The 18,884-nt window shown below is 52.5% G+C and overlaps 1 protein-coding gene across 1 annotated transcript; it reads right to left on the reverse strand.

The window, feature by feature from the left end:
* Positions 1-368: 368 nt before the first annotated feature.
* On the reverse strand, positions 369-15,967 carry LOC138521998 (tubulin beta chain). The gene is made up of 4 exons (XM_069635190.1): positions 15,764-15,967; positions 10,811-10,919; positions 8,499-8,609; positions 369-3,917 (listed from the first exon to the last, which is right to left on the reverse strand). The coding sequence occupies exons 1-4, from the start codon at positions 15,818-15,820 to the stop codon at positions 2,860-2,862; spliced, it is 1,335 nt and encodes a 444-aa protein (XP_069491291.1). The 5' UTR covers positions 15,821-15,967; the 3' UTR covers positions 369-2,859.
* Positions 15,968-18,884: the final 2,917 nt, after the last annotated feature.

The following is an 18,884-nucleotide window of genomic DNA, read 5'->3' on the forward strand; positions in this document are numbered from 1 at the left end:
GTCTTTAGATAGCATTAGAACCCAGAAGGTGATGTCATGGTGCCTCCCTGCCAATCAGAGAGCTCGGAATGCAGGCAACTGCCTGTATTCCGAGCCCATTGTGCTGTGGAAGCCTGCTATTTTCCCCTCCCAGGTCTCTAGCACACACATTACCCCAAACCTCCCCGCTCCCAAACTCCTCTGACCCATGAGCATTCTTTCCTCGCTTTACTTGGGTCTGTAACTTGGGTCCCAGCCCATTAATGCCCCGCCATGGGGGTGACTGCTCAAGTGTTGGTGGAGGGCAGTTGAGTGCTACAGGCTTCTGGCACACGCAGGCTCTCCCGACACCCTGGTAATACCCTGAACAAAGCACAAGGAGACACGTGGACAAAAAAAAAATTCTTTATTCCATCATAGGTTTGTTATCTTTTCAATATGAAAAAGCAGCCGTAAAACAAAATGGAAGGAACTTTTTTAAAAAAGGGAAATGGGCGGTAGAGACAGAAAGCAACAGGAGACTGTAAACAAAGGAGAAAAGCCAGAAATCTAAGATGTGGTCGCGCCACCCCTGAGGAGAGGATCTGGCGCAAGACAACTACCACTGAGCATTTCCATGGCACCAGGAACCCTCTTTCTGGGTGAATCTTTCCGGGGAAGGTTTCAAGTGCGCACCTGTCAACAAAACATTGACCTCTTCCGTTTAGCTATCAAAAACAACTACGGGATCGCTCTATAAAGGCCTGCTGCCCCACTCATAGGTGGAGGAAGCCATCTTCTTCTGGCTCATTTGCCCCCTCTTGCCACCCCTGCACTCCCATGCAAGGGTGTCCATTGTGCTTCAGTGCTGTATCGTCTTGAGAAGATCCCATTCTCCTGTGAGGGCCCCAAAATAAATAACGTACTCTCCATCAGTGATCTCTCGAGGGGTCCCTTTTCTCTTCCTGGCGAGCAGTCAGGGATTGCTTTTTTTGCAGGAGAAAGGTTTTCATCTCTGCAAAGGGTAAGGTTGTGGGGCGGGGGTTCACTTCTAAAGCCGGCATCTCTTTGGCTCCCTCTGGAGAGTGTGGGCCATGGCGGCTCTGGATTGCAGACATTCTGGCAATACCCCCTACCATGTCCTTCATGTGCCTCACTTCCTGGCTCTATGCATACTCAGTCCCACAGCAGAGCTTTTGGAGAAGAAATCGGAGACCCCCTGCCTTTAATGGGCCGGAGAGTTAAAACAAGTTGCAAGCATCTCCCTCATCAGACCTTGGTATAAGTAGGCTTCTTGTGGTGGCACCAGCGGTCCACCCAACAGGGGCAGACTGTTGTAGGGAACGCTGGAAGACGACTGCCAATCTTAGCAAGCCTAGAACATTCTTGAGTGGAATGGGTGATATGATAAGTTATTTATAACATGCTAAATACCCTGAGGTTTCTAAGCGTGGACCCGGGGATGGAACCTGTGTTGCTCTGCGTTGTCTTGCTTCCAAGGCGAGCACGTTGCAGCTGAGCTATCCTCCTGAGACCCTTACCCGAAAGGAGCTTCATTTTTAATACTGCTTTAATTTTCACCATCCCGAGGCAAATTAGAGGTGGAAGCTGTCATATGTCAGGAGCATATGATGCTGCCGGTCACAAATCCTCTCCGACGCTGTCCAACACATGTGGTAGCAGCAGCTGGCATTGCATAACTGGAGCCTTCTGGTTTAAAAAACAGCACACATGGCCATGCCTGGGCTAAGCGCATGCGCGTGTACGCTATAGCTACATGTTGCCACGCTGGCAGCACCAGGATACCTTTTGCATATCCCAGTTTGGCTTAGGCCGTGTTTGGTGCTGCTCCCATCAACACGCTGCCCATCCCTGAACATATCTATTGCTTCCTATGAGCACGAGACTACCCCAGTTCACCCCAGGGCACTTTCTATTCGCCATGGAGTCGTTAGGTAGGAGTCATTCTGGGTTTGCATTGCCTGCTGATGTTCTCAGCCGGAAACGTCGTTCATGCAACCTGGTTGGTCCTGCTGTGTAAGCAGAAGCCCAGGTTGTTTGTCATCATAGTGCACCCTAGGAAACTAACCAGGAAAATCTGGAGACCGTTTATGATCTATGTCAGTAGCAGACTGTTTCTGAGACAGCAAAAGGGCAGACAGCAGCAGCACAGATAAAGCAACGGTAAACCTGAAGACCAAATACAATCTGTCTCAGGAGCAGCTAGAGAAATTAACAGACTAGACGAGCCAATGAGAAACAGTGCAACAATAATACTGAGAAAGCAACAACAAAGATGGAAGCCATCTATCTGGGGGTTTGTCAAGAACGGTTCAGCTGAATATGGTCAAGAAAGACACAAGCGGACAACGGTACTTATAGATCAGGCTTCTTCTGTAGCGCTTCTTGCTGCATTCCTCTGCTTTTAAGTGCTTTAATAAGAGTGGTTATTATTACCCAATGTTATGGTACTCAATTTATCGACCTGAGAACAATGAAGGGCTGAGTCGGCCCTGCAGAGATTAAAACTTGTTAAGTGCAGGATTGCTCCATGTCAGGGGTGAGCGCTTAACTGCGAGCCATCTACCCTATAAGGAAGGCTCAGTGTCAAGAACAGTCTGGAACTGGATCAAGTGCACAGGCTAGGGAGAGAAGAAGACCAGAAAATAAGGAGCCCATGACTGGCATAGAATGAGCAGGGAGCGGAGGAGGGGGCTTATCTGTCATCACTTCCTGTTTCCAACCCTGTGGTCTGCGTCACTTCCACCGTCCAAGAAAGCTCAACCATGAAAGAGGGCCTGGATTTGACACTGGAGAGGAATGAGAGAAACTAAAATGAAATGCAAATAAAGCATAAAGTTATGGTGTCCCCCGCACGCGGACCTAACAATGATGGGCATTTCAAGCCTCCTCTTCGACCTCTTCCCCAAAATCCTCCTCCTCTTCGGCCGTGGCGTCCTGGTACTGTTGGTACTCGGAGACCAGGTCGTTCATGTTGCTCTCGGCCTCTGTGAACTCCATCTCGTCCATGCCCTCGCCGGTGTACCAGTGGAGGAAGGCCTTGCGGCGGAACATGGCGGTGAACTGCTCGGAGATGCGCTTGAAGAGCTCCTGGATGGCCGTGCTGTTGCCGATGAAGGTGACCGCCATCTTGAGGCCGCGCGGCGGGATGTCGCACACCGCCGTCTTGACGTTGTTCGGGATCCACTCCACGAAGTAGCTGCTGTTCTTGTTCTGGACATTGAGCATCTGCTCGTCCACCTCTTTCATGGACATGCGGCCACGGAAGACAGCGGCAACAGTGAGATAGCGGCCGTGTCGGGGGTCGCAAGCCGCCATCATGTTCTTGGCATCGAAGACCTGCTGGGTCAGCTCGGGCACAGTCAGGGCGCGGTACTGCTGGCTGCCCCGGCTGGTGAGAGGGGCAAATCCTGGCATGAAGAAGTGCAGGCGGGGGAAGGGCACCATGTTGACTGCCAGCTTGCGAAGGTCAGCGTTGAGCTGGCCAGGAAAGCGCAGACAGGTGGTGACGCCACTCATGGTGGCCGACACCAGGTGGTTTAAGTCACCATAGGTGGGTGTGGTCAGCTTCAGGGTGCGGAAGCAGATGTCATAGAGGGCCTCGTTGTCAATGCAGTAGGTCTCGTCGGTGTTCTCCACCAGCTGGTGGACAGAAAGGGTGGCATTGTAGGGTTCCACCACAGTGTCTGAGACCTTAGGCGAGGGCACCACGCTGAAGGTGTTCATGATGCGATCAGGATACTCCTCACGGATCTTGCTGATGAGAAGGGTGCCCATGCCAGAGCCGGTGCCACCACCCAGTGAGTGGGTGAGCTGGAAGCCCTGGAGGCAGTCGCAGCTCTCGGCCTCCTTACGTACCACATCAAGCACAGAGTCTACAAGTTCTGCCCCCTCCGTGTAGTGACCCTTCGCCCAGTTGTTACCTGCGCCACTCTGACCTGCAAAGAAAAAACAGGGGGTCACTTCAGAGTGCCACAGATATTTAAAAACGTCGCCATACTTGATAGTCCACCTCACCAGTTCAACGTGTCATCACATACTGCCACCACACTCAGCACCCTTACTTTCATTCCACCACCACCAGACATAGTTGTGCCGCATGGCCATAGAGAGTCGCGGGAGGCAACACATGCCCACTACCCTCAATTGACTCTGGGGCAGCGGTAGGGCTAGGATCAACTTCTGCCAACAGTCATGAACGTTCTGCAGCACATATATCTAGATACCACACAGGGGATAGATTTACCATGGAGTGCTATGGGGCAAGGGGGCACCATTCTAAGTGCGTTTCACGCCTCGCAAAACACACATTCACTCGAGCATCCTATTCTCTGGGCAGATATTTTTCCAGGCCACCTATCCATGGGGCACGCTTGCCAAGGTAGACTGTTGAGGGGACACATGCGAGCGTCATCTCTTACCCCATAGCCTTGGGGAATCGCTAGGCCTACTAGCACTTCATACAGGTTTCCCAATTAAGTTTAAGAAAACTCATTCTTAGGTGGCGACCACAAGGCCATGGTTAGCGACTGGCATGGTCTGTATTGTGGCTCTCCGGATGCTTTGTATTGCAAAGGAGAGTAGGGGTGTGGGGGGGAGGGAGACCAATTTTACTGCTGGAGGACCACTGCCGTGGGCACATCCACACTCCCCCGGGGCAAGTCCCTGTTGGGGGAAAGGGAGATAGTGGAGTGAAGTTCCTCTTGGGCTGCCACGGCCCACTAATCCTGGCAGTGGCAGGTCCTACCAGGCCGTGCCCCGCAAACAGGATGTGGGGCAGTCTTGCAGCCCATTGTTCACAGACTGTATGTGGGAGGCAGTCCTGGGGCCACCTGGTCAACAAGGCAGGCCAGGGATAAGATGCGGTGTGGTGGGAAGAGGGGGCCCAGGTGGCAGAAGAAATTGGGGCGAAGGCTTGATATCTCGAGCACTGAAGGACTGAGGTGGCAGCATGAGGGACACCCAGCTCGATGTGACAGTGGGCATAGGTATCACGTGTCGAGGATTGCCTCTGCCACACCAGAGGGGTATTTAGCATGTGTCCATGCTGGCAGGTGGGACGGTGGAGCGCCAGGCTCCAATGGGCATATGCAGGTCCCTGCAGATAGGCCGGTTGAAGAGGGGGACTGACCAGAAAAGCGCATCACGGGTGCCACGTGTTGGAGAGAGGCAAGCCTCGCCTGGCAGGGGTGGGTGGGTGCTGGGTGACTCCTGCCCATGACCACCATCCAAGGCGTGGGTCACAAAGTGCGGCGCCACAGGGAGGTCCATGGCTGGCAGGAGAGTGAGAGGGTGCCAAATCAGAGAAAGCAGACCTGGGACAAGAATGTGGGGGTGAGAGGAGAAACCTGGGGCAGTCCTCCGCTGCCGGCTGCATCTGTAGGTATTACTGTCTGTCATACGGGGAGCTCTCATCCCAGCCGGTCCTCTAGGAGCTCTCTTCCAGCAGATGGCCTGAAGCATGTAGCAGCATCCACGCTGGTGTGAGAGCGAGGGGGGCTGCAATGCATGGCATAGACACTCTCCAGCCCCGAATATCTCCCCCTGACCCCTCTTCAAGCCGTGCCCCGGGAAGGCGAGCGCTTCTTCTTCTTACTGATGGATAAAACCATCAGCTGTGATTTTTGGATACCGCAGCTTGAGCCTCATTACTCCATCTTCTCGGGTTGAGTATGTAGTCGTGGGTTAGTATTCTTCTTGGTCTGCGCGGTCCTGTCACAGTAGGGCTGGTTTCACAGGGTCTTCGCAGTGATGGGCCGCAGGTAGCAGTCGAAGGGATTTGCAGTGGCGGCAGTGAGTCTTCTGATCACAGGGTTCAGGTTCTGATACAGTCCTTGGCAGAAGTTCTTACTCAGCTTTGCTAAATGTTCGTTCAACATCTCGATGTCCAGGTCTCTGTGAAGGTCTGCTATCCTTGTGAAGATTGGAGCTCCAGACGATATCCGCAGGGCCTTGTTCTGGACTATCTCAAGACTCTTCCGGTGTCGCACATGGCAGGTCATCCGTGCTGGGGAGGCATACGTCAGGGTTGGTCTGATGATCGCCTTGTAGACGTTGATCTTTGTCCGGAGGGGCATGGACTTGGTCTTCAGGAGTGGGTACAGCGCTGCCATTTTTCCTGTTGCCTTTTGCTGAGTATTCTCGATGTGGCTTTCCCAGTTGAGTTTGCTGTCCAGGGTCACACCGAGGTAGCGGCTGCTGCTCTCCCATTTGATGGTCTCCCTGTTGAGGCTGATGTGTGGGTGTTCCTTGATCTTCTTTCTGGTGAACAGCGTTGCAGTTGTCTTGCTGGTGTTAAATTCTATCTGCCAGTCGCTGTACCACTTTGCGATGGTATCCAATGAAGCTTGCAGGTTCTTCACCACTTCCTTTTCGCTGGATGACTGGGAGATGACTGAACATCGTCTGCATACAGCGCAAGGTCCGTCTTGTGGAGATCTGTCGGGATGTCGTTGGTGAAGAGGTTGAATAGGAAGGGTCTGAGGTTCGATCCCTGTGGCACGCCTGCTCGGATGGGATGTCATGAGGACATCTCAGGCCGCATGGCGACATGGAAGGTGCGGCCTCCCAGGTAGCTTGCAATCGTCTTCACCAGGTAGTTCGGAAATCCCAGGCCAATCATCTTGTGCAGAAGTCCCTTGTGCCAGAGTCGGTTGAATGCTTTGGCAACATCCAGGAAGACGATTCCTGGGGACTTCCTGATGTTGAATCCGTGGCTGATGGTGTCCAACACTCTCAGTAGCTGATGGGTTGTTGCATGCTCCTTTCAAAACCCAAACTGTTCCTTTGCTAGTAGATTTCTTTCAGAGGCGAAGTCACTCGAGCGAGGAGGACCTTCTCCAGGAGTTTTGATAATCCAGAGAGCAGGCTGATGGGGTGGTAGTTTGCAGGATCCCTCAGTGGTTTGCCGGCCTTTGGGAAAACAATGACCCTTGCTTCTTTCCAGGAACTCGGGAAGTGCTAGAGCCTCATGCATGCATTGAAGATCTCTGTGAGGTGTTCCATTGATGCTGGTGGGAGGTTCTTGATGCCAGGTTGGTTATTCCGTCGCTCCCTGGTGCCTTGCTGTACGGCAGCTTTTCTGCAAGTCCTGCTACCTCCGAGCTTGTGCACTCCTTGATGTCTTCTGCTCCCAACCCGGTTCGGTCTTCCGCAAGATACTTCTCAACTGCTTCCTCCACTCCGTCTGAGAGCCTACTTACCTTGTTCGGGGTGAACAAAGCCTCAAGTGTCTCGGCAAGGACCTCTGCCTTGTCCTTGTTGCTGCATGCAAGGTGGGTTCGTCCCTGGATTGGTGGGCTTGGCTCCTTCTTCCCAGTCAGGCAACGAGTCATTTTCCACACAGTTGTCCGCCTCCTTCAGCTTGGCTGTTGCGGCCTCCCACTTCTCTCCACAGTGCTGTCGGATCTGTTCCCACAGCAGTCTTGTGAGCGTGTTGTACTTCTGCAGATCAGGCGTGTAGGACTTCTGCCACTGGAGTCGGGCCCGGTTCTTGTCGGCGATTGACTGTTGGATGCCTCTCGGTAGGTCGTAGATGGAACATCGGGTTGTCTTCTGCTTCGGAACGCTGCTCCCGATTGCCTCCTGGACTGCTGTCGTGAAGTCTTCGACAGACCTGTCGGGGAGGCGATGCCCACTAAATCTTATTATATCGTTGCAGGATGCTTGATATTGCAGATGTGCTGATAGACAATGGATAACATCATGCCAGTGTCATGTGGCACTGATTTGCAAATCGGGGCGTGACCCATGTCGCTTTCTTTCCTAGCATGTTCTTTCTTCTACAACTGGTCTGGGGAGGGAATCTTGTGTAAAGTGGGGCCTCTCCAGCCTGGTAGCAGAGTAGAAATACCCTCCCATGGGCTACACCTGTACGGGCCAACTTCCGGCAATGGGGTCATGCATGCGGAAACTAATCCGGTGCTGGAACAGATATTGCTGGCAGCCTGGAAGAGAGCTACTAGTGGACACCACCTACTATCAGGAGGGTATTTTGATTGGCATGCTAAGGACCGGGTTCAGAAAAGAAGCGCCCCTTTGTACCTGGCCCTGAAGTAACCTGCCTACGTGACATTAACTGTGTATAACAGGAGCTTCAGGCCATGTATAGAAGACATTTGAAGCAAAAAGCTTTCCCCATAATGGGTCAAAGTTATAACTTTGTGGAAGCTGGAGGTTCACCTTGCTTTGTATCGGCTCCGGCTTAGTGGGCGATGCCAGATTACAGGAGCCGCTTTTAGCTCCCACCCATCATATCTTTATTTTGATGTCTGTAATGTATAGTTCATGCTGCAATAAATAAAAGCATTATTTGCCACAGACTTAAATGTCCCTTTAAAAGAAATAATGGGATTCCAGAGTTAGAAGCAGACAGAAAAGTATGCAGGCTCTTTAGAACACACACACACACACACACACACCTGCAGCACTGCCACAAGCATCCCAGAGCATGCCCAACACCATGAACCATCGCCTCGCTGCTGCATCCGCCCTCCACCTGCCCCTGTGCCCTTTCTTACCGAAGACGAAGTTGTCTGGTCTGAAGATCTGGCCGAAGGGGCCCGACCGCACAGAATCCATGGTGCCAGGCTCCAAGTCCACCAGGATGGCTCGAGGCACATACTTCCCACCTGTGCAGAAAATGGCAACAGGACAATGTTCAGCATGCTTCAAGATGGCCGACATTCCATGCACCCCTCTCCTCATGCTTAGTCCAATTCCCCATTATCTCAGTGCTCATCATGTTATTCACAATACACGGTCTTGCACCGAGCAGAACGTGTTTCAAGCCTTCTTTGGCGCCTTTTCAAGGCTTACTGGATTATTATTGGAAATCTTTTAAATGCTTTTGTTATGTACTGATACTAAGCGGCAATTTTTCATCAAGTTTCTGTTGCGCCCTTTACTAGGAGAGTGTGCCCCCATGTTCTTCCGTCTCTTCTCAGTGTGCATGTTTGAGAAGTATGCTTGGCACATAACGGGGCTTTTCAGCTCAGTCGTCTTATAGTTCATCTGCCTTTCCGCATTATACTTAATTGTTTGTTCGGGAAGCAGCATTAGCATCTATCCTAACTTTGAAAGCTACTGACGATGGGGTACCCAGAGCACTCCTTTTTTTAATTATACTGTCCCCTTCCTGATTTTATTTTTCCCTATGTGGTTTTCTTTGTTTAATCCAGTGCTCTTCAAACAGGGGGGAGTGTGTGGAGGGGGGGGGGGGGGGGAGGAGAAACTGGCCAGTTAAAAAATTTATCAGATGGCTGTTTTTAATATAAAAATAATGTACAGTGTTTAAGGGGGAGGGGAGGGGGGCCCCAGCTCCCCATATATATGGCAAAATCAAGATGTAAAAAAAAAAAAAGTTCTGGTGAATTCTCCTTCGGGCAAATCACCCTAAAGCAAATTCACTTCTCTTGTAAACCTGATAGACTGGACTCATCACAGGGTGTATAGAACAGGTTGCGTTTGACATGTATGATATGATATGGCATTTGTAACACGCCTATACACAAGTGTTTCAAGGCGTGACAAGGCAAGGGAGGGGAGGGGAACAAAGGGGGACAGACAACAACCCTACTAGGCCAGCTGTCATTCAGATCACACAAGTGCAAGGGGAGGGAGGAGAAGTGCAGTACATGGGAATAGATAACAACAATAGTGAAAAATATATATAAATTACGGCCAGCATGTGGCAAGTGCATAGGTAAGTGCGGACATCAGCTATCAAGGTCTGGTAAGGGGACTGTAGGGATACAGAACAGTCCTCAAGTGCGGGGGTTGCCAGGTGGGCATTGCGGGTGTGTGACCTGGGCCCGTGATCAGAGCGTGTCCAGGTAGCCCGTGCAGTACTAGTTTCAGCCAGGAGGTCAGCAGAGGAGAGAGGTGGGGAAAGCAAAAGCAAAGAGAAAGGTTTTGAGGTGCTTCCGGAACCGGAGATGGTTCTCCTAAAGTTTAAGGGAGACTGTTCCAGAGGGAGGCGCCCGCCGAGGAAAGAGATCTACCACCAACTTGTTTCTTGGAGAAGCGACTGACCCTGAGGGAGTTGGAGGCGGATGAGCGAAGAGCTCGAGAAGGAAGATATTTAGGAAGAGCTAGTTGAAGGTTTTGAGGCCCCAGAAGGCCTTGTGGATGATACAGAGGGTTTTGAACTTAATCCTCTGGGAGCCAGTGTAGAGATTTCAGTCCTGGAGAGTTACGGTCCCTGGGCTTGAGGCCAAGGACAAGTCTTGCAGTCCAGTTCTGGATGAGTTGCAGAGAGCGGAGAGTAGAAGCAGGCAGATTTAGAAAGAGGCTGTTGCAATAGTCCAGCCTAGACAGAACCAGAGCTCTGGAGACAGTGAGCTTCTGGGGGGAAGGACAGGAAAGGCAGAATACCTCTGAGGAGGTGCAGCTGGTAGTGTGACTTTTTGGAGAAGTCAGAGATGTGAGGAGAGAAGGAGAGTGTGGAGTCGAAGATGACACCAAGGTTTTTGGCCTCGCAGGTGGGAGCAGGAAGAGGACCAAGAGAGGCCGGCCAGAGTGCAATAGGAAAGGAGGGAGCGGGTGTGCCAATGAGGAGAATCTCAGTCTTACTGGAATTGAGGCAGAGGTCATTGGCAGCACACCACTCCTGGATAACAGTGTGAAACATAAAGTAAGACAGTGCTGGGAGGGTTTGCATCAACAGTTTTGTGATTGTCCCTTGACTGACTACTCTGTGTTGTCAACCCAAGACTGTAGCTGCCACTATTTGCCCAAGAACTCCAGCACAAGTGGGGTCTAGAGCAGTGGATTGCCCAAGCTTCCCAGAAGAAAGGGGGTCTTGAAGGAAGATACGCCCCAGGGGACGCACCTGTTGCTTCGTTGTAGTAGACGCTGATGCGGTCCAGCTGCAAGTCACTGTCCCCATGGTATGTCCCCGTCGGGTCGATGCCGTGCTCATCACTGATGACTTCCCAGAACTGAGGGAGGGAGAGAGAGAGAGAAAGTTAGAGAGCGGATGTGCACAAGGGCCCACTCGCACTACCGCGCCTGATCGCCTCAGGAGTTTCTGGTACACATGATGTGCACTCCATCTCACCCAAGGCCAGCATACGGTTCCATGCAATAAAGTTGCTGCAAAAATGGGTGTTTAAAAAGAAAATGCAGCAAAAAGACTGTAGTATGGCCCCCACAATCCATTTAAATGGATGAGGAGGGCACCCCTGCAACCCCCGGAACCATTATACTGCACAAGAGGGCGGGGGCGGTATGCGACACCCCCTCTCCCCTTGTGTGGTATAATGGAAACACTTACCAAGTCACACCACGTCGTTTTTGCAGAAACTGCCATTTTTCGGTGACCATATTAGTGGATATCCAACACACAGCCACCATGGGCCCACCAGAGACAGAGGATGCGTGTTACTGGAACCCCAACACACAGCCACCATTGGGCCCACCAGAGACAGAGGATGCGTGTTACTGGAACCCCAACACACAGCCACCATGGGCCCACCAGAGACAGAGGATGCGTGTTACTGGAACCCCAACACACAGCCACCATTGGGCCCACCAGAGACAGAGGATGCAAAGGTTAAGAGAAGTGCGACCAGGGGGCAAAAGGAAAGCAGCCAATGTGGAAGGTCCCACCTCACCCCAAGGCCAATGTGGCAGGTCACACCCCACCCCAATGAGGCAGGTCACACCTCACGGCTAGACTTGGAGGAAGCTCAGGCAAAACACCACCTCGAGTTCATCTCCATCATGCAGCCCACCTCTGTCCCAGGACCTGATTTTCCCCCGCACGCAGGCCTTGACTAGGCGGGGGGCACCATGGCATCATCACCTTGTATCGAGGCACTCGAGGAGCTGCCGTGGACCGCCCCAGTTTTTCGGGTGCCAGTGATATTGGCCGGGAAACTCCTGGATCTGCTGAGCGAGCCCCAACCCATGGAGACTGCACTAAAGTTACGCCTGGGGGCAAGTGCGGGGACAGGGGGCACCAGATGGCAAAAGCCCCGGGCGCCACTCACGCAGCTGTGCTCTTCTAGTACATTTGACCTTTTAACGTCAAGAAGCAGCCCGTTCCATGTCCAAGCCACACTGTGGCTCCCTTTGCCAAAGAGTGGCATTATTTCAGTCCCCACGTCTGTGGGTGTATGCCAACACCCCCAGGCCCCAGCCCCCATTGATATTACACTGGGTGTGGGGGGCGGAGGTCCCTATGGAGCCCTCCGCCCCCTCACCAAACCTGCACTGCCGATGCCAGATAACACCAGCTGCACAGCTGTCAGAGGGTGGGAGGGAGTGGGGCGGGGTCCAAGGAAGGCCAGGGCTTGGGAAGCATCGTGACGTGGCAGGCGTGGAAGGATGCACTGAACAGAAGAGGGGGGCACCAGGGCAGCAGATAGGGGGGGGGGCGGGTCATCTCTATACTGTACCCTGTGCAGGGCATGGCGGCGGATTCTATACGTGCCCTCAGCGATACACGTGGCGTTGCTATCATGCACCTATGCCAGGTCTTCTGTGCACACACGGGGCATTGCTACAATGCGCCAGACATAAGAGGGGGGGGCTATACTATATGCTACGATGTGATAGTATCTTGCGGGCACTTTAAATGCTCTCAATATGTAAGATATATGAGCAGGTTTAGTGTAGCAGGGGCCAGAAAACGCCCCCCGCCCCCCATCCTACAGCTTATGAATCATGATATACACCGTTTTGCTCCCGAGGAAGAGGTGCGCCGAAACACAACAGATTCCCGAGAAATGTCTACATTTTTTTTTTTTTTTTTTTTTTTATTATTGAATATAGTTGTATTACAACAACTTTTTCAATTTTATACATGTTACAAAAATCCATTCTTGCTTAAGTAAAAACATTAAATCAATAAAACAAACGTTTACAATTACAACCATCTTCCACATCAAGTTTTCACAATTTAAAAGTGTTGGTTAACATGGTGTATATCAATCATTCCAGGTTTAGAGATTTTAAAAAATTGATAGTAGCAATCCTTATACCCATACATTCAGTTGCAGCCAGAGCGACCCATCTATTACTTGGGTCTATTTGTGAAAAATACACAAAATATTTAGCAAAGTGCATGTTTCTTAAACTCAGAAGTTTAGGGGCTGTGCACTCCAATAGTAAATGTTGCAAGGTTTCAACAATTGTTGTGTTTCGACAAAACCTGCACCAATTAAAGTCTGATGTGATTTGTCTCCTTCTTACTTTGACTTCCCTAGTGGGCCAGATGTTAAACCGCAGCCTCAGGATCTCAGATCTAATAGCAGAAGAAGGCGACAGGCACAGGTACGAGGCAATGTCTTTATAAGATTTAGGACCAAATATTGCAGGATCAAAGTCTCTATAGGTTAAACACTTTACTCGGGTTTCAATCCAGTCCATCATGTGGACTTTCTTCTTTGCTCTCTCTGGATGATCTAATAAAAGGCTCAAAGAAATATCGGCCTTTACCATAATAGAGAGAACATTTGAAGACCACTGTTTCGGGAATTTTTCTGCTGAGTTTAGTATGTAACTGGAGATGGCCGACAAGGCAGAATTGTCCTGTGTTGAAAGCAAACATTTACGCAATAAAGCGCATAGGCGCCAATTATGATGGGCACTTAATGAGGTTAAGCCCAATTCATAACGCATCATTGCCCCAGGAATACATTGCGGTAGATGCAAGATGGCTCGCCAAAATTTGGATTCTAAGCGGTTAAGAAATGCAGTTGGTAAAATTTGCGTTTCCATGCCATAAAGAATAGTTGGGACAACATTTTGATTCCAAAACAGAAGAGCTGCTTTGAGTGTAAATTTGCCATACTTAGATACAATTATTTGGGTCTACATTAATATCACATTTGCGCGCATGTTTTTTTTTGGGGGGGAGGGGGGGTTACTCCTCTTACCGTGCTCCTCCTCCCCTCCCCACGATTCCCCCAGCTGGCAAGCACAGGATGTAATGAATCTCCATACGTTAGCAGATGAAGTGTTACTATGCGATAGAATGGGGGGGGCAGCGTTATTGGGCAGGGGTCGCAGCCACACATAGCGCTTGGGTTTCCTTGCAGTTGCTGGGGAGGGGCAGCGGTGCCAGAAATAGCCGGCGACCCCAGGGACGGGGCGGCAGGTGCCTGGCTCTCTTGCCATGCGGGTGAGAAAGTGGGGGAGGGGCACCCCTGACATCTGAGGGGTCGGCTCAGCTATGCCGTGAATGCATCGGGGCGGGTCTCCTTCATTCTGCCACAAAGGGACCACCGCCCTTTCCTTCAGGGCTGGTGTCTGGGGGTGCATGCATCCACCATAAACCTAACATTCCAAAGATAGGGGGGGTCCACGAAGCTACAGACAAAGAAGGGCGGGGGGGGGGGGGGGCAGGGACGCACGATGAAATTTCCTAGAGCGCCCATAACGTTACCCCCTAAAAGCCACTCATCACAAAAGTATTCTAGAAATGTCGCGCCCCTGTCTTCGAAATGAGCGTAATCTGCACCCCCCCCCACACACTTCCATTCTTTAATGTATTGTCGCCCCTGTTCTTTCTTGATACAATCAATGTCATGACTTCTTTGTTTCCTATGCGGGGAGGGGGGTGGGCAGGGGGCGCCGCCCATCTGGCAGGAAGCACCCCGAGGGTCTCGTCACTAGTCGGTACCCCCACGTTCATCGAGCAGAATGGTCGCCCCCCCCTCCCCTAAGGAGGCGCACAACAGATCCATTCATTGGGAGCAGAGTAAAGGGGCGGGGGGGGGGCAGAGTTGGAGAAGAAAGACCTATGAACAAGCGGGGGCCAGATGCAAAGCAACGGCTGAGCTCAGCCATATTTTGAAGCGATTCAAAAACGGGAGGAGCCGAGCGGGTTTCCTCCCAAAAAATGGCGCCAGGAGGCCTTTGTGCCCAGATAACGGACCACGTTTCCACCCCTCCCCCGGGCATGTGCTGCGGGCCTTAATCGCTGACAGAAGGGCAGCAGAAGTGCACACACGGATTACCCCCCCCCCCGTTTCCAAGAAGCAGGCACAGCCTTTCTTTCTTTATTTGCATGTCACCCTGGACACCCCCAAAATACCCGAATGCACAAAAATCGGGGAGGTTTCAAGGGGTCGATTTTCTACAGCTTTCTGCCAATCGGGGCTTTTTTTAAACGGGCACTTATATATGCGGGCTCCGGGACTGGAATTAACATCGAATACCAAAATATCGAAAGATGATCAGAGACACCCGGCTTTCCTCGGAATGCGTTAGTGCTCTCAGTGGCTTATAAACATGCACTGTGGCACAAAGCGTGTGAACCCCCCCTTCCCAAGTGGCAGAAGATACAGGTGCGCTCGGGTTCCCTGGAAAGAGATCCAACAGTTCCAGGGAAGCCCCCCCCCCTGCATTCCAAGAGCAGAGACTAGAATGCATCGGTTCCCACCAAGAGAGGGTGGGGAATGATAGCGCCATCTGATGGGATGGGGGGAGGCTGCATCTGGGGGGCCCGGAGTGCATTCTGCGAACACCTAGCCCGTGCAGGCTAGAAGAGATGCACGCACAGCAGGACACCTCGGCCCGGATGTATACTGTCAGGACGGTTTACCGGGAATCCCGCAGGATGGCCCGTGTCACTGGGAAACAAAGGAAGGCAGCAGCATTTCCAGGGAAGACCGGGACAATGGAGAAGATAAAGCAAGCAGCAGCCTGCTGCAGACCTGGACCGGGTCCCAAAGCTGACATTATTTTACACTAGGAAACACTGACAGTACATTGGACAAGGCAAGGGGAATGCTAAGAAAGAAAGCTCAGAAGCCCCTGCCCCCCCGCCAGTCACCTTGGCCCCGATCTGGTTGCCGCACTGGCCGGCCTGGATGTGCACGATCTCCCGCATGCTTGCTTGCTTGCTTGCTTGCTTGCTTGCTGACTGCTGGTGCTGGAGCCGGTGAAAGGTTCGCGGACAGTGGATTATTCGGCAGGTTCGGGCGGCTGACGCAACAGCAGGGGAAGAGCCGACGAGGGAGCGGGGCCGGGCGCTGAAATACCAGCCCGGCCGCGGGGGGAGGGGCCCAGGGCGCCCATTGGCCGGCTCCGGCAGCTGGCGGACGGACGTCACTGCGCAGGCGCCTCTGGGAGCTGTAGTCCACCCCACCTCTAGCTCTGGAGTAGGTGGGCACGGCTGCTTTATGAAGGCATTTGGGCGGTACCATTCCACAGACGGCGGTGTGAGACCCCACAGGTCTATTGTTATAGTCCAAGTCTCCCGGGGGCCTCTTGGGTTCACGCTGCCCACACCGATACCACCCTCTCACCCTGAAAGAGAAATACGTGAACCCCCTGCCCCCCACCCCCCACGACGATACACACAGTACTCAACACCCTTCTGTTAGGAAATGAATGTAGCCCGACGCTCATCGACATGGATTCAAGTGCCCCCAAGAATACCGACAAAGAGATGAACAATGTGAGCTCCCTGAAAAAGAGGAACTGTTTGGCTTCATGACGGTCAGCCCATGTGCCAGGGGGGGTTCTCTCCATTACCCCCCCCCCCCAACCTTAAGACACAGAACTATATCGCGGTCCTCATTTAAAGGTCTATAGCTTATAATAACTACGCTTTGGTGTTACACTCCCTGAAAAGCTGCCAGCCTAAAGGTCACTGATAACGACCCCCGGCCCTCCTAAAATGGACACACGCCGCTGAAATGGACTAGCTTGTCTAGCAGGCGGTCTGCTAGCCACACTTCTCCCGGCTACACAAGGCGCACTCCAGCCCAACTCCCGGGCCGCAACCACAACTCCGTGTCTAGGCGTGCACCTTTGTGCATTCAAGTTCAAACATAGCGGGTCCCCTGGACGCAATGTGCTCTTTTCTTCAAAATGTGGCCCTGGGTCTTCTGGAATGCGCTACAACCCGTCTCTCGCAACCAACGAGAAAATATAACCCCTTCCCGTTAAAATCTGTATGCTGCCAGAAGCGCGTCCTTGCTTCCGTAAACTGCTGATTCCGTGTGCCAGCCCCAGCCCTGCCGTCACAAACCAGAGCCGTGGGTGGTGCAGGGGAGAACGTCTTCATTCTAGCATTCGACGTGAACTCCGAGACACCCGCCCAGATGGCTCCCCACCAAGGCACACACACAAGCATTCGCTCTAGGCGCTATAGTAAAAAACAAAACCCGCTGAACCAACCAATCATTGCCCAACCCAATTTAACACAAAGAGCCACATTTTCCCGCCCCCCATAGTGTCGACAAGGGTGCTAATGGCAGGCGTAAAGGTGTTATGCCTTCCTTAGCACCTTCTTTGATGTTTTTCTGGAGGCGCAGCGAGAGCATTGAACAGAGACTGAGATCTCTCATTAAAACCTGCCTTTTACACCCAGCCTTCCAAAAACACTTGGTTTTCTGGCAGCATGCTACTTTCATAATGTCGTAAAACCTGTTAAAAAACAGGTGGAGTCCGTAGGAATCAATTGTAAGCACTTCCCGCAAGCACAACTTAGGTGGAGCTGGGAGAGCCGGGGATGTCTTAGGTGGAGCTGGGAGAGCCAGGGGTGTCTTAGGTGGAGCTGGGAGAGCCAGGGGTGTCTTAGGTGGAGGTGGGAGAGACATGTATGTCTTAGGTGAAGCTGGGAGAGCCAGATATGTCTAAGGTGGAGCTGGGAGAGCCAGTGGTGTCTTAGGTGGAGCTGGGAGAGCCAGGGATGTCTTAGGTGGAGCTGGGAGAGCCAGGGATGTCTTAGGTGGAGCTGGGAGAGCCAGGGGTGTCTTAGGTGGAGCTGGGAGAGCCAGGGGTGTCTTAGGTGGAGGTGGGAGAGCCATGTATGTCTTAGGTGAAGCTGGGAGAGCCAGATATGTCTAAGGTGGAGCTGGGAGAGCCAGGGATGTCTTAGGTGGAGCTGGGAGAGCCAGGGATGTCTTAGGTGCAGCTGGGGGAGCCAGGGATGTCTTAGGTGGAGGTGGGAGAGCCATGTATGTCTTAGGTGAAGCTGGGAGAGCCAGATATGTCTAAGGTGGAGCTGGGAGAGCCAGTGATGTCTTAGGTGGAGCTGGTAGAGCCAGGGGTGTCTTAGGTGGAGCTGGGAGAGCCAGGGGTGTCTTAGGTGGAGGTGGGAGAGCCATGTATGTCTTAGGTGAAGCTGGGAGAGCCAGATATGTCTAAGGTGGAGCTGGGAGAGCCAGTGATGTCTTAGGTGAAGCTGGTAGAGCCAGGGGTGTCTTAGGTGGAGCTGGGAGAGCCAGGGGTGTCTTAGGTGGAGATGAGAGAGCCATGAATGTCTTAGGTGAAGCTGGGAGAGCCAGATATGTCTAAGGTGGAGCTGGGAGAGCCAGTGATGTCTTAGGTGGAGCTGGGAGAGCCAGGGGTATCTTAGGTGGAGCTGGGAGAGCCAGGGATGTCTTAGGTGGAGCTGAGAGAGCCAGGGATGTCTTAGGCGGAGCTGGGAGAGCCAGAGGTGTCTTAGGTGGAGCTGGGAGAGCCAGGGGTGTCTTAGGTGGAGCTGGGAGAGCCAATGATGTCTTAGGTGGAGCTGGGAGAGCCAGGGGTGTCTTAGGTGGAGCTGAAAGAGCCAGGGATGTCTTAGGTGGAGCTGGGAGAGCCAGGGGTGTCTTAGGTGGAGCTGGGAGAGCCAGGGATGTGGTAGGTGGAGTTAGGAGAGCCAGGGATGTCTTAGGTGGAGCTGGGAGAGCCAGGGATGTCTTAGGTGAAGCTGGGAGAGCCAGATATGTCTAAGGTGGAGCTGGGAGAGCCAGTGATGTCTTAGGTGGAGCTGGGAGAGCCAGCAAGTTCAAACATAGCGGGTCCCCTGGACGCAATGTGCTCTTTTCTTCAAAATGTGGCCCTGGGTCTTCTGGAATGCGCTACAACCCGTCTCTCGCAACCAACGAGAAAATATAACCCCTTCCCGTTAAAATCTGTATGCTGCCAGAAGCGCGTCCTTGCTTCCGTAAACTGCTGAT

The sequence above is a fragment of the Ambystoma mexicanum genome, chromosome 13 (genome assembly GCF_040938575.1).
Source record: "Ambystoma mexicanum isolate Mex_15411 chromosome 13, UKY_AmexF1_1, whole genome shotgun sequence".
Taxonomy (NCBI): domain Eukaryota; kingdom Metazoa; phylum Chordata; class Amphibia; order Caudata; family Ambystomatidae; genus Ambystoma; species Ambystoma mexicanum.